At 45.7% G+C, this 13,254-nt stretch overlaps 1 protein-coding gene across 2 annotated transcripts in view; it reads left to right on the forward strand.

Annotated features, from left to right (window-relative positions):
• The window catches only part of FZD6 (frizzled class receptor 6), a 477,217-nt gene that overhangs the window by 38,840 nt on the left and 425,123 nt on the right, over positions 1 to 13,254 (forward strand). Inside the window, exon 2 of one of the 2 annotated variants that reach the window (XM_069621466.1) lies at positions 7,458 to 7,831. In XM_069621466.1, the coding sequence (XP_069477567.1) occupies positions 7,655 to 7,831 (177 nt within the window). In that variant the 5' untranslated portion in view covers positions 7,458 to 7,654. Of the gene's footprint in view, positions 1 to 7,457; positions 7,832 to 13,254 lie in introns of those variants that run through there. The other variant, XM_069621467.1, reaches the window with a different exon arrangement.

Raw genomic sequence — 13,254 nt, forward strand, 5'->3', positions numbered from 1 at the left:
GCTTCCAGAACAGACTGCTTCCAGAACACACTGATTCCAGAACCCATCCAGATGTCCACTGCAGCACCTTATTCCAGAACTCTTCAACTTGTAACTGACTCCAGAATTCCTTGAAAGATCCAGATTTCTTTGCAGAATCCAGACTCTAGCTTTGCAAAATTATTGCTAGCCTGGCCCAATTGCAAACATCCCAAACTTGAAGGGATTTCATTCTGATTCAGCTTGGCTTGCTACGACTAAGGCGTGCCCGCTGAAAACTTGCATCCTGCCATCTACTGTGTCCAGTAACCAGAAGGGGCCCTTCCAAATCCAGTCTGAGGTGCAGTCCAAATTGACCAGAACCGTCTTACTGATCCAATCCTACTAGAGGTGTCCTGCCGCCGTTAGACCAGATCCAATTCATTGACCAGAGCTGACGGTCCAATTTAAAAACTTCTTCTGTAAGTCTTAGCAGGAAGAACAGTGACCCTTAGTATATCTGCATTGTATTATCCCATCTTTAATTCCGAACTCCAGCATTGTTAGAATCCTTCTTGTGCTAATTGTCTCACCTGTGTTTCCCTAGTGATTTTGAGTAACTAAAATAAATCCCAGGAAGTAGAGTATCCACAACAGGACATGTTACGCTGATCACGTGACTGTAAGATCCATCTGTGGTATTCTCTTTTTCATAGTCGTCATATAGTGTAATCAAACCCATCTGTCATTTTCAAAAGCGCTTTTCTGTTTTCATTTTGCGCATATTTTGCAAAAGCGCCACTCACTAAAACCTCTTATTTGACACTTCAATATCGCATAGTAAGTTTGCCGCAAATTTGCAAAATTCACAAGTTTACACGTGTCATTTCCTCATTTCAAAGTGCTTTTTCCATCCCATCCTAATCTCAAGTGTGTATTGTTGTTTATATTATAGCTTTATATTATAGCTCATGCATGTTAGGACATGTTAGGACCTGATTAGTGTTGCTTTTCTTACAATTCCTATCCATTTAAGCATGTTTGCACCCTTTTGCAGTATTTCACAAAACCATTTTCACCTGTCCTTTTCAAAGTGTCATTTGCCAAAATAAGGTTTTCTCTCTTGTTTGGGAGGGAGGATTGCCTATAACTCTAGACATTGTGTTTCATTCCTGAAAACCTGCTGATGACTCACATTGGTGTAGGATTGCTCCTTTGTATTTAAACAAAACTTTGCAGGGGAACATTAACCTAAACGCTATCTGTGTGCAAACCAAACTGTTCTTTTCCCCGTATTTTCTATTTTGCCTCCTTATAAGTGAATTAAATTGCTTTGCTTATCTTCCTGAATTGTATTGTCACACTTTGGGTGATTGCTTGCCCATATATATCCATATTAAATCTATGGGTGATTGAATATTAAATAAATCTTTACCTTTACAAACTAGCCTGATTCCTGGTTCAGTGTGACCTGGCGGGTATTTTGAGGAGGGTGTGATATGAGTGGTATATCATTCAGAATATTGAACTTCTAGACAAAAATAAAATAAGGGTTTCATTTGCACACTACATGCTAGGCAAGACTTGGGTGTGTGCCTGATTGAAATCCCTTACAATCCAAAAATGGATTGACTGATACTTACTCTAGAAGTATGTACACTACCCTGGGAAGGAGAAGGGGATAGGTAGGGTTGGGGTATAGGCACGCTAAAGGGGATCTTGGTAGTGCCTCAAAAATGTAGTTGTGGGGGAGGGAGGTGGAATTCTGCCACGCAACCTATTAGGAGACAGATTTAGGCGGGCACACAATACACTTTATTTTCCAACAAGACTTTTTATTGAGATTTTGTTAACCAAAACGCTGTAAGCATTGTTCAAGACACATTGCAATACTAAGAAACAAATGTGGAACTAAAAGAAAAATCAGAACATAACCTAGGGGAATCGGGGGAGAGGTCAGTCGGAGCATATTGGGGCTGGGGCAGCTTCAGTTCATAGTCGCCCTAGGGGTCAGCTGCTGGGGTAGGCATTGGGCTAGATTACTTGTAATAGCATTACGGCCAAGGAACAGTTGAGATGGGCGTTGCTTCATTTTGTTCCAGAAGTTCTTGTGTGGTGAGGGAACTAAGGAACCCTCCAGTGGGGCTGCGTCCGTCCTTAGTCGTCCTTCGCCATCCAGTGGAGAGACGGTGGCTGTCTCACCATGTCCGGGAACTGTTGTGTGTAGTCCAGAAAGGGAGCTCCGATGCTGTAGAACTTACTTCTATTCCCAAAACGGAAGGCAGATATTTTTTGTGTGACGGCAATATCCCAACACTTTGTCCACCACATGGGGATTGTTGGGCCCTCAGGGTGTTTCCACAGTCTTGCTATTAATTTTCGTGGCTGTGAGGAGATGGGAGCAAAGATCCACCAGACGGCCCGTCATTGGGAATTGACCATCACCTGTGTCCCCCAGTAGGAATATTCCGGGGTCCCACAGGATCGAGAGGCCAGTGATCAGTTTGATCTGTTGTAGCACCTCTTTCCAGAACAGAGCAATGTTCGGGCATGACCACAGGAGGTGAAACAGTGTGCCAGTGTCAGTGCAGCCTCTCCACCATTGCGGTGGGATGGCAGGGTTACTTTTGTGCAGGGTCTCCAGCATCCGATACCATCTGTAGCAGACTTTGATCGCCGCTCTTTGTTGGTGACTTATTTTGAGCTCCTGTGGGTTCTAGTCCAGATGTGGTTCCAATTCTCCGCATCCAGCTCTCTTCCTGAGTCTCGTTCCCATCTCAACATGTAGAGTTCCTTCAGATTGGGGTCCCCTCTGTCCAGTAGCCTGTATAGGGTCGAGGTTTTACCGGTGGGTGGGAGTACCATCCGGGTTCGTTCTAATGCTGTCAGTTCTCTACTTCCATGCAGTTTTATAGTCTCGTGGGACACCCAATGTCTGGGCTGGGTGTAGCAGAATCACTTCCCCTCAGGAGCTTGGAACTTCGCATTACATTCTTCGAATGAGAGCAGGGTGCCATTCCCGAAGAGATCCGAAGTGCGTCCCAGACCTCCTGCCTTCCATCTGACGAAGTTGTTCAGTGTGATCCCTCGAGTGAAATCGCAACACACTTTTTATGTACCTTTACTGAATTCTTGACACTCCTCTTGCCTGTGTCCAACCCTGCTTACCTGGGTTCCAGATCGCCCTGGTGAGTTCCTCCATGGCATGCAGAAGGGCCCAAAAGGTAGGTTAGGATGAATTTCCTCCAGTAGGTTAGAATAACTGGCACACAAAAGGAAAGGCGAACAAAGGAATGCTTGTGTATGTTTCTTTAATTGTTCTTTGCTTTTTATATATTTTTCTCATAAATACTATGTCTTCCGGTACACCCGCAGGCTTTATGATTTTTAAAAAAAGGGGGAACGCGAGACACTAAATACAAATAAACTAAACCTATACAGTTAAATGAAATAATGTTTTTTTTAAGCAGTTTATTGATTTACATATTAAACAAAATATAGAAGGCATTACAGTAGCACCGGTTAGGCTGGACCAAAAACTATACACCCAAATTACCCAGTTCTATACCCCAATTCTCGCCTTCAGCACAATAACCCAGTAACTGTTCATACTTGCTAATAGTTGGAAGAACAAGTTGGAAGTCATTTTCATTTTAGTATGCATCATGTCCTTCACCAACGTGTATCGGGGACAGGAGTTTACAAACTCTAAGTGGAATGTCTGGCTTTCCGTCCCACACTGCAAACCCCAATATAATTGAGTTTCACACATTGCGGTCCCAACGCATCACCAGCTCAAGGTAGTCTTAGGTCAGTGGGGTAATTGTCCATGTAGGTGTGCCAGTTAGAATGTACAGCACTACCTTCTCCAGGAATTGGGCCAGGCTACTTCAGCACTGTATGCAGTTGGCCGTTTTATAAAGCCACACTACGATAGACTGAGCCTGACCAGCTTTCCATTGCATGGCAATAGGTCTCTTGGCTAAGTCCTGAGAGTATAGCCTTCCCTCGCACCACGTGACCGCAAAGCTGAAGGTGACTGTTCCTGTTTTACCTTTGTAATTGTGTTGGCTCTTGGTTTGTAGAAGTGTGATGGCTGAGTGGGCGTTTTAGCTTCTACTCATCCTGGTACTGCTTGTTTCCATTGTATCCTCCTGTGCATCTCCAAGTCGTTTGTTTAGGTTGGCATGTTCAATTTTCGGAATCGGGTTCTTCCTTTCTGCTCTCGGCATACAGTGTTTTCTTATCCTGCAGAGTATCGTGGTCCTGTGGGTCCCTTGGTGATGGTATGCCTGACTGCCCCAAGGGCAGCAGATCTGGGGTCGGTAGCACTAGTCTCCTCTGTGGTTGCAGGTTCCAGTTGTAGATAGACTTCTAGGTATTTTTCTCCAAGCTTCCAACGTACATAGTGACAGGATTGTACAGTGCCTTTTGAACCTGCATATAAGCACAAAAGTGGATGTCTGTCACAGCGCAGCTCTATCACTCTCCAAGGTCTGAGGCAGTATCACATAATGGCACTGCAGTAAAGACTAAGGGTGTCTGTGCAACTCCCATCCTATACTGTCTCCAGGCAGCACTGTCTAGATATTGGTTGGGCCTGCTTTCTGTGACCCTAGATTCACCTGTGTCTCCATTAGGCGTTAGTCTTGGGCACACCGTCTTGAGCACAGTCCATTCCATCTAGAGTTTTACAGGGATTGTGAGGGACCGGGGTTCATGACCCCCCTGCCTGCAAGTGGTCCTCAAAAAAACGATCACCTTTGCCCCAGTAACCCTAAAAACATAAATACTGTAAGTTGTACACACTCCACTTTCCTCAGTGTATGCATGTATTCTAGCATTATCCATGCTTCTGCTGCCTGATTCTGCAGGGAGACGTGCACTGTTTTTATTTTCACTACAGATTAATGAATATAGTTCGCGAATTAAAAAACTTTAATTCATTCAAATATTGTAGAGCCGAGCAGCTAGAGAAAACTAAGTGATTTCCCTTCTGCATTCCGTGCCTGACCCACAATACTGAGTTTACGCTCTGTCATGAGTCGACTTCCGGGGCACCAGTGGTGCAGGGAGGAATATCTGTTCAGAAACAATCAATCAACCCCACACCTCTAGTACACCAGAAGGGATCCGAACACATTGGAATACAAGTGAATTATAATGGAAAACAAGTTTATTATAAGACCACCTTGTCCAATCTTGGTAACGTGGATGGATCGGCAGGCTTAGCTCCACAAGGTCGTGGATCATTGGTTAGTTGCAATACAGCGAAAATACAATTATTAACCAATGATAAAAGGGACTGTCCAGTTAAGCTTGTATACAAATATCTACTTTTTATTACTACAACAGACAGTTCTAGCACAATACAATTACAACCCACACTGTAAAGGAACACAGAGGACTGACAGTTTCACGAAGGAAAGGGATGCAGTCTTGATACTGACAGGAGGGTAGTTGGTAAAGCAATCATTCATACTGTTCAAGGTTATTTGGTTCCAACACCAAAAGGGCAAAAGGTTGTAACTGTCTCTAGTTACCATCGGTGAAGGTCCGGGCGGGCGGGGGGGGGGTTCAGAACTACAATGTACCTGGTACTGAAGTTCTTGTTGCTCGACAGCGTCTAGGCGGTTCCATGGTGCTTTGCAGCCCGTGAGACAGAGTTAGTGGTGGGAGCCAGCTGCGGGTACCAGGAGGCAGGCAGTTCGGCAAGCAAGGCTGGACAGACGTCTGCAGATTGTCCGGCGCGACGGCTCTGGGCCAAGAATTGTTGTCTCTGTGCTGGTTGGTGGATCCAGAATGCTGGTCGAGGCGTCTCGGATGGCTCTGGCGACTGCAGCGTGACAACATTTAGCGGTGCAGTCGGATTCGGTGAGAGGACTCGACTGTCTCCAAATTGTCCTAAAAAAGATGGATGATGGTTGTGTGGCACTCTTCCTAGCTTCTTCATGGGGCTTGTATCCTTTCAGGCGGACTGGCCAAAGCTCAGCAGGGTGTTAGCAGGCAACAGCCTTGTCCTTTGTCCAGAGACTCTCAGGCCCCTCCCCTTCTCCCCCCCACACCCTGGTAACTTGCTGTCAGAACCTAGCAGGGCACGCTGTGTGTTGGCTGGGTACCGGTTCTGGAGCTGCTGGGCGAGACCTCTGAGTCCGGGATCTCCCTCTGTTCCCTGGGAGATGTTTAGGGGAGGGATCTTGCTTCCCTCTTGGAACTCCTGGCCTTCCTTCACTGGCGGAAGATGTAAGGTAGACTATGTACCTTCAGCTTTGGTCCAAATGGGTCCTTCTTACTCCTTGCGAAGTCTTCAGATGATCTGATCACTGAGGGGCTCAGCCCTCTTTTAAAGCCAAACTGGTCCCAGGGATTGGTGTAGGCCAAGCCTAACTTAAGTGAGCCAATCCTGGTTCTCCACCAACAATCTTCAGTGATGCTTCAGGTCAAACTCGGAGCGCTTGGCAACAGACAGGAGAAAGGTGACAACATATACTTTCAAGTCCCACCCATCTTACTGTCTGCTGTACCTCAGTGTTTCCCTAATTACCTGAGCCCTATGCGGCGCTTGATCACAACATGGGCCTCCTTTGAAGTAGGGGGTTGCAGGCAGACTTTCGTGTCTTACAATTCACATACTTCCCTGCTCTGAAAGGAGTTTTTCCAGACGTGACATTCACTGCCCTTTCATACCAAGGAGGGGTGTTGGTAGTACCAAGTTGACACATTTCATTACGAAGAGGTGTTGGCGTCTGGTCTCCATTGTCACTAATTAACATTCTTCAGTATTCGCCACCAGCAAGGTTTGACAATGGAGATGCAAATCCATGGGGCCTTGAAATTCTAATCGGGCTGCCCATGGCCGAAAACTTTTGATGTACTTTTGGCTGTCGGGTGTCAGCTGCACATGACGGGAGAGGGCGGCACTGGTAAACTGTGTCCTCCCAGAGTACATGACTATTTTTCTGCTGTGCGGTGAGCGTAGGAAATATGCAGGATTGGCCCCACATATATTTGGAGGTTGATCTCCCATCACTTTTTCTTTTAAACAAACAAAAAAATCTCAGGCGAGCACTCTCTTCCCGTGCGTATGGTCGAATCCCTCACACACTCCATCATCCTGTGCCTGAGCAAAGTGCTATTGCAGGCATACTGGATCTACGGTAGCTAGCGGAGGTCTTTGTTTTGGTGAACCTCTTGTGTAAATAAGTGATGTTGTGCGGGTTAGGAAGAGGTGTAATGGAAGAAAAGACTACAAACATACTTTTTTTTAATGTAGGACAAATGTTCGCCCTTATGCTTAAAGGTGGCCGGTACAGCTTGACACATGTCTTTAATTATAATGATTTGTCTTGACGAAAGCATTTGATGCAGCTTATTTCTCGAAGACAAATTCTAAACTTTTGTCCTTTGAAACTTTATTAATAAAAGTACTTTCCATTCGTGTTTGACACACATCCTTTGTCTTTTTCTCATGTATTATTTTTTTTTCCCTTTGGTTCTAGATTCACTTGTAACAAGAAAAGGATCATTCAGAATGGGAAGCACTCAGGGAAGTCAGTTGTGGTGTCCTGTTCAGTCTCTTCTTCTTCCAAACACCAAAATGACCGAGATCCATGTATGACTGACTGACTGACTTTGTCTGTCATTTTATTTTTTATTTTCGGCCACTGGCTGAAGCTACATCACACACTGAAGGACAATGGTATTTTTTGAGTTTTTTGCCTTTTGGAGCTTAACATCAGTAATCCAAGGACACAGCCTTTTTACCTGTGAACCTGTATCCGTACCAAGGTGCGTTGGTATGACATACAACATGACATTTTTTCCAAATTTGATGGGACATTATGACCAAGATATTGCAGCTTCAAGAATGGAGGTATGTTTTTTCACTTTGGCATGTATCCTCCTTACGAATAATAACAATTTGGTCCTGTATCTGTCTGGTGTGTTCAATGAATGTACGGATACGTTCTTGTACTACTATCTTAAAGGGGATGAACATTGCTAAGGTACATGCTTATTATAGTATACATGGTAAATCCTGATATACAGTGAAAGCTAGCTTCAGCCATACATTCTAGCATTTCTGTAAATCCATACCCATTGAACCGCTAGCACAGCCCATTTCATTAAAATCTATTGTACTTAGCTAAAGACTTTGCGTCAAGCAATACTTTCCCCCCTTATTTGCATAATTGACCTATAGATGGTAGTGCTTCTATATATCAAAGATCGGAGCAACACATCCTATTATGATCAAGCCTTTGTTGTAGATTTAATTTCTTCAGTGTTATGCCAACACTTCTTTACATCAGGTTTATTTATTTTGGTACTTGTATGGCGCACAAAACCCTGCGGTATCTAGGTGCTTTGACTTAAGGCTATGGTTACATACAGTGCAGCATACAATTACGATGGTTACAGACCAAATAGACCTAGTGCCTGGGGCAGTGCATAACATACATACTTGGGAGCGCTCGCCACTTGTTATGGGGAGCAACTTTAGGTACATGAGGGTACATATCGGGTGCATCGAAATACATACTTAGGAAAGTTTGCCTCTTATTACAGGGATCTGCATCAGGGTACGTATAAGGAGTAAGTCAGGTGTATAATACATTCTAAGGAAAGTTTGCAGGTTATTGGTCACTTTTGGCAAAGAAGAACACCCGAAATCCATTACATTTGTAGATCTGCTGCACTACACTCACCAAAAAGTCCATGGCAATCCTACACATTACTTTGTGTAATCTATCGCTTTGGTATGTGACTTGAAGCGTGTAGAGCAGAGCATAATATGGTGTGAAGATTGGTTTAAAATATTGTTTGGGGAAGCTCCTTTGACGGGACTGCATAATGGGCACCTATAGCCAGTGAACAATTTGTTGATTATGTAAGGTGGTTCTCCCTTGTTTAACTGTTTATATGGGTGAGCTGCACACACGTGCATACCAGGAGTACCCGTATGAGACAGTTACACCAGTGCACCTGGTTTAAATAAACAGTCTGGTTTTGTGTAACAAGCGTGAACCGCTTTTATCTATCTATCTATCTATCTATCTATCTATCTATCTATCTATCTATCTATCTATCTATCTATCTATCTATCTATCTATCTATCTATCTATCTATCTATCTAATCCTTGTTACACATGAGCCATATTTACATTGCTGAGCTCCTAACTGAATCTCTCTGGTATAATACTGGGAAGTAATAATGTTCAACAGTTTCATTTCATCAACTTTACAGTATCATTAATTACACATTTTCTGCCTTAGTGTTTTCTTCTCAATGGGTCCTGTGAAGCCCTTGGGACCCAGTTTATTCACATGTGTTAACTAACTATTCATATGTTTAAGTGTTGGCACCTAGGAAATTGTGCATGCACATTCCTTCAATTACTCTTCATATACCGCTGAGGGATCCCCAGAGAAAGTGGCATTCACATTGGTTTAACTAAATATACACATGTTTAACACTCAAGTCACCTGAGAAAGTGCACATTCATCTTTGGTAAACAAATATTCAAGTATGTTATGGAGATCACTTGAGAAAGTGCACACTCACATTTGTTTCCTAAATATCCAAACATATCATGTAGGTCTCATAAGAATGTACGCATTCACCTTTGTTAAAATAAATATTCAAATATGTTAGAGAGATCACGTGAGAAAGTGTGCACTCAAATTGGTTTCATAAATATCCAGACATATAATGTAGGTCTCATAAGAATGTGCTCATTCGCCTTTGTTAAGCTACCCAGTCAAGATACCGGCCGTAACTCCTCCTCAGCTCCGAGTTCGGAAAGGCCCCCTCGGAAAACATCCCAACAGGATTTAGCAAGTTCCACCCCATTCCCCCCAGAGTGGGTGAGGTATCAAAATACAGGCTGTGTTCAATCACTGTTCCCCTCAGGGCACGATGTGTCACAAGACCCCGGATCAATACCCACTATACCAGCATGGGCCTACGCTGGCCACGTGAACACAGAGAGTAATCCTTCAAGTGCCCGGGTGACTCCGGTCACCACAGCGCCTTCGTCACAGTCTCTCTCAAAATCGACCCCACCCCTTGTCCACGGAGCGTTAGTTAACTTATAAACCCTTTCCGAATCCTTCGGACCGCAGAGGAGAAACTTATCAGCCCTCCACAGCTACACGTGTACGGCGGTAGCCGGCTCGCACAGGGCTTGGAATCCCATTATCAGTGTTTCCTTTTCCTACCTGACTCCTTATTCTATACTTGTTCACTACCCCGCTCTCTCTCTGTAGCGGTGCCGGCTGGCAGCAACACCCGCAGGTGCGCCCTTAGCTACGCCCTCCAGCGCACTCCCTTGACCCCAGGTGAGGGAGAGAGACTTGCTTCCGCCAGGCGGACGGCCTAAAGGGAGGGAGTCACTAGACACCAGAGGGCTGAGATGCCCTCAGTGACGGCCTCGAGCTCCTGTCTTTGTTCGCCTCTCGTCTGCTCTGCCTCAGGAGATCCCCTCCGGCACTTATTCAACCTGGGGTTTATCCAACTGTATCCGCCAGCAGGGCAGCCCGCGACAGTCCTGAGGTGAAATCACCTCCGTGACAACCCCACCATTAATGTTCTCAAACACTCTCTGCGTGCCAAAAAAAAGAGAAGCCCTCATAGGAACGTACAGTTCAAACGAGAGGGTAAGCAAACATTGACAGCATAACAACCTGACACATATCACTGCTCGCATAAACCCCACAGGTAATGTGGGTTTACGCTCACCCCCTCCTCTTTCGAAACCCTTGTCCCTAAGGGTTTCGCTGTTCCCGAAGTGCATAGAATACAATACAACATTTTTCACTCCATAACAATGGCACAGTCCACCATTGTTCATAACAACTCAATGGTTCATTATTATACACATCTGTACATGCCATATTGTGAGCAGGTAGTCCATCTGTCACCCCTCCTCCCTATTCTGACCAGCCTGATCTCTCGTTGAGATTGCCGGAGCTCATTAATGACCTCCGCAGGGTCCTCGGATGCTGTTCCTGGAAAGTCTATTGATGCAGACGGTCTATCCCTAGTCACCGCCTCTGACCTTGGCATGTTTTCCTCCTGTGTTGGGTAGTACGTGCCGGAGTTCCTAGACCCAGATTCTTCGCTTTGGGTCTCCGACTGTGCTGCGGGACCAGGAGTTGAGTCCTCATTTCCATACAAGTAACCTATGGCTAGACCTTCAGTACTGTCATCCCCTTCCTCTTCTTCTGGATCGGCCAACATGTCTGAGGGCCTTTGGGCCACGTCAGTAGTTGGAGACTCTTGGTCCTCTATTTCTCAGCTCTCTTGACTTTGAGGCTACAGACGGTACAGTACATGGACCTGCAGGTGGTGAGATTTCCCCTTGGAGGGACTCTGGTGCAAAACGTCTGTTGCTGCTCTTGCTGGGGGAAAAAGTGACTTCAGTCACCATCGGATCCATTTCCACACAATCACCTATGGGCAGGAGGTAATTCCTGTGGAGGGTCTTCACATCCCTCTGGGAGCCCTCCCTTCTCAGTATGAACTCAGGCAACCCTGTCAGCTGTCGCTCAATGAAAAAAGGCTGCGATTCCCAGCGGTCTCACAGCTTGTTTCGCCCTCTTTTTCCTAAACAACTGATGAGCACTCGATTCACCAGGTTGCAGGTTAGGGAACCGGACCTTCTCATCATACCTCTTCTTGTTCTGTTGTGGATTATGTTCTGCTGTGGCCTGCGCTAATTGAAACGCTTAGGACAATTGATCTTGTAGGCCCCTCACGTACTTGCAGTAGTTTTCTACCCCTGTCTCATCAGAAGAGACACCGAAGCTCAAGTCTATGGGTAGCCGTGCATCCCTTCCGATCATTAGCTGATCTGGGGTGAATCCAGTGCTGCCATTCCTGGTACAGTTGTAGGCGTGGACCAAGGTGGACACATGTTGGCTCCACTTCAGCTTTTCTTTTTCACTGTGTCCCCAGCATACCCAACAGTGTATGATTTGAAGCGTTCAGCTTGGGCATCCCCTTGTGGGTGGTAAGGAGCGGTTCTGGTTTTCTTTACCCCGATTAACTGCATGAGCTCTTTGAGTTTGAATTCAAAGTCTCTTCCCAGATTGGAATGTAGGCGCGCAGGCCAGCCACAATGCACAAAGAATTTGTCCCAGAGTACTTTCGTTATGGTGATCGCCTTCTGATCCCTGGTGAGATATGCTTGGGCATATCGAGTGAAATGGTTTGTCACTACCAAGATGTTCTGAATCCCTCTGGTGTCAGTTTCAAGGCTCAGGAAGTCCACACAAACTAACTCCATAGTTCATAGCTGTGTAGATGCTGGAGTGCTGCTGCCGGATGACTGAGGGTTTTTCGGGCAATGCATCGGGGACAGGTGTGGCAATACTCTTCCACTTTTGGGCCTAGGTGTGACCAGTAGAACAGACTTCGTACCAACTCCATTGTCCGCTCACTCCCTAGGTGCCCATCCTGGTCATGCAGAGCATGGAGGGCCAGAGTACATAAGCAGCGGGGCAACACAAGGCGGTGTATCGTATGCCCTAGGATTTGACTCTCTGTACAGTACTCCTTCTTTCGTCATTAACGATTTCCATTCTTTGCGAAATATCTGACGATCGAGCAGGTTTCTATTTTCTGGTGGCCCCCTGGCACCGTTTTCTTTGCTTTGCAGTACTTCTCATAGCTCTAGGTCTTGCCGCTGCTTTTGTCTCAGATCTGACCGATTCAAGTGCGGCAGTTCAGGAGCCATTAAACTGGTCGCGTTGCAATAGCTCGCGGGGACCCCTTTCTTGTTCCCTCCTAAGCAGTCGATACACCGTGCTGGTTCAGTGGTCTGACAAGTTTCCTTTTGAAAAAGAAATGTCATTGAGGCCACAGAAACCATCTCTATAAGGAGGGGCTCAGATTGGTCGTCAGTGTGGGGTATTCGGGACAAGGCATCGGCATCAGCGTTGTTGACTCCAGGACGATATTCCAACTGGAAATTGTACAATTTGGCGGATTTGAGGACGTACGTTAGTGGATTATCTGTCCTGACAGTGAACGTAGCTCCGTACAGATAGTTATGCAGTTTTTCTGACACTTCACACTTCAGTGCCAGAAACTCCAGCTTGTGGGTGGGGTAGTTTTAGTTCAGAGGGTCGAACGGCTCCCTGCTTCTCTTGATCGAGTACGGCGCCCAACCCACCAGAGCTGGCATCCACGTGTAGGATGTAGGGCAGGTGGGGATCAGCATAGGCCATGATGGGTGCTTCGGTAAGAGGTTTTTTTTAACTGGATAAAGACTTATTCACACTTCTCACTTC

The sequence above is a fragment of the Ambystoma mexicanum genome, chromosome 5q (genome assembly GCF_040938575.1).
Source record: "Ambystoma mexicanum isolate Mex_15411 chromosome 5q, UKY_AmexF1_1, whole genome shotgun sequence".
NCBI classification, from domain to species: domain Eukaryota; kingdom Metazoa; phylum Chordata; class Amphibia; order Caudata; family Ambystomatidae; genus Ambystoma; species Ambystoma mexicanum.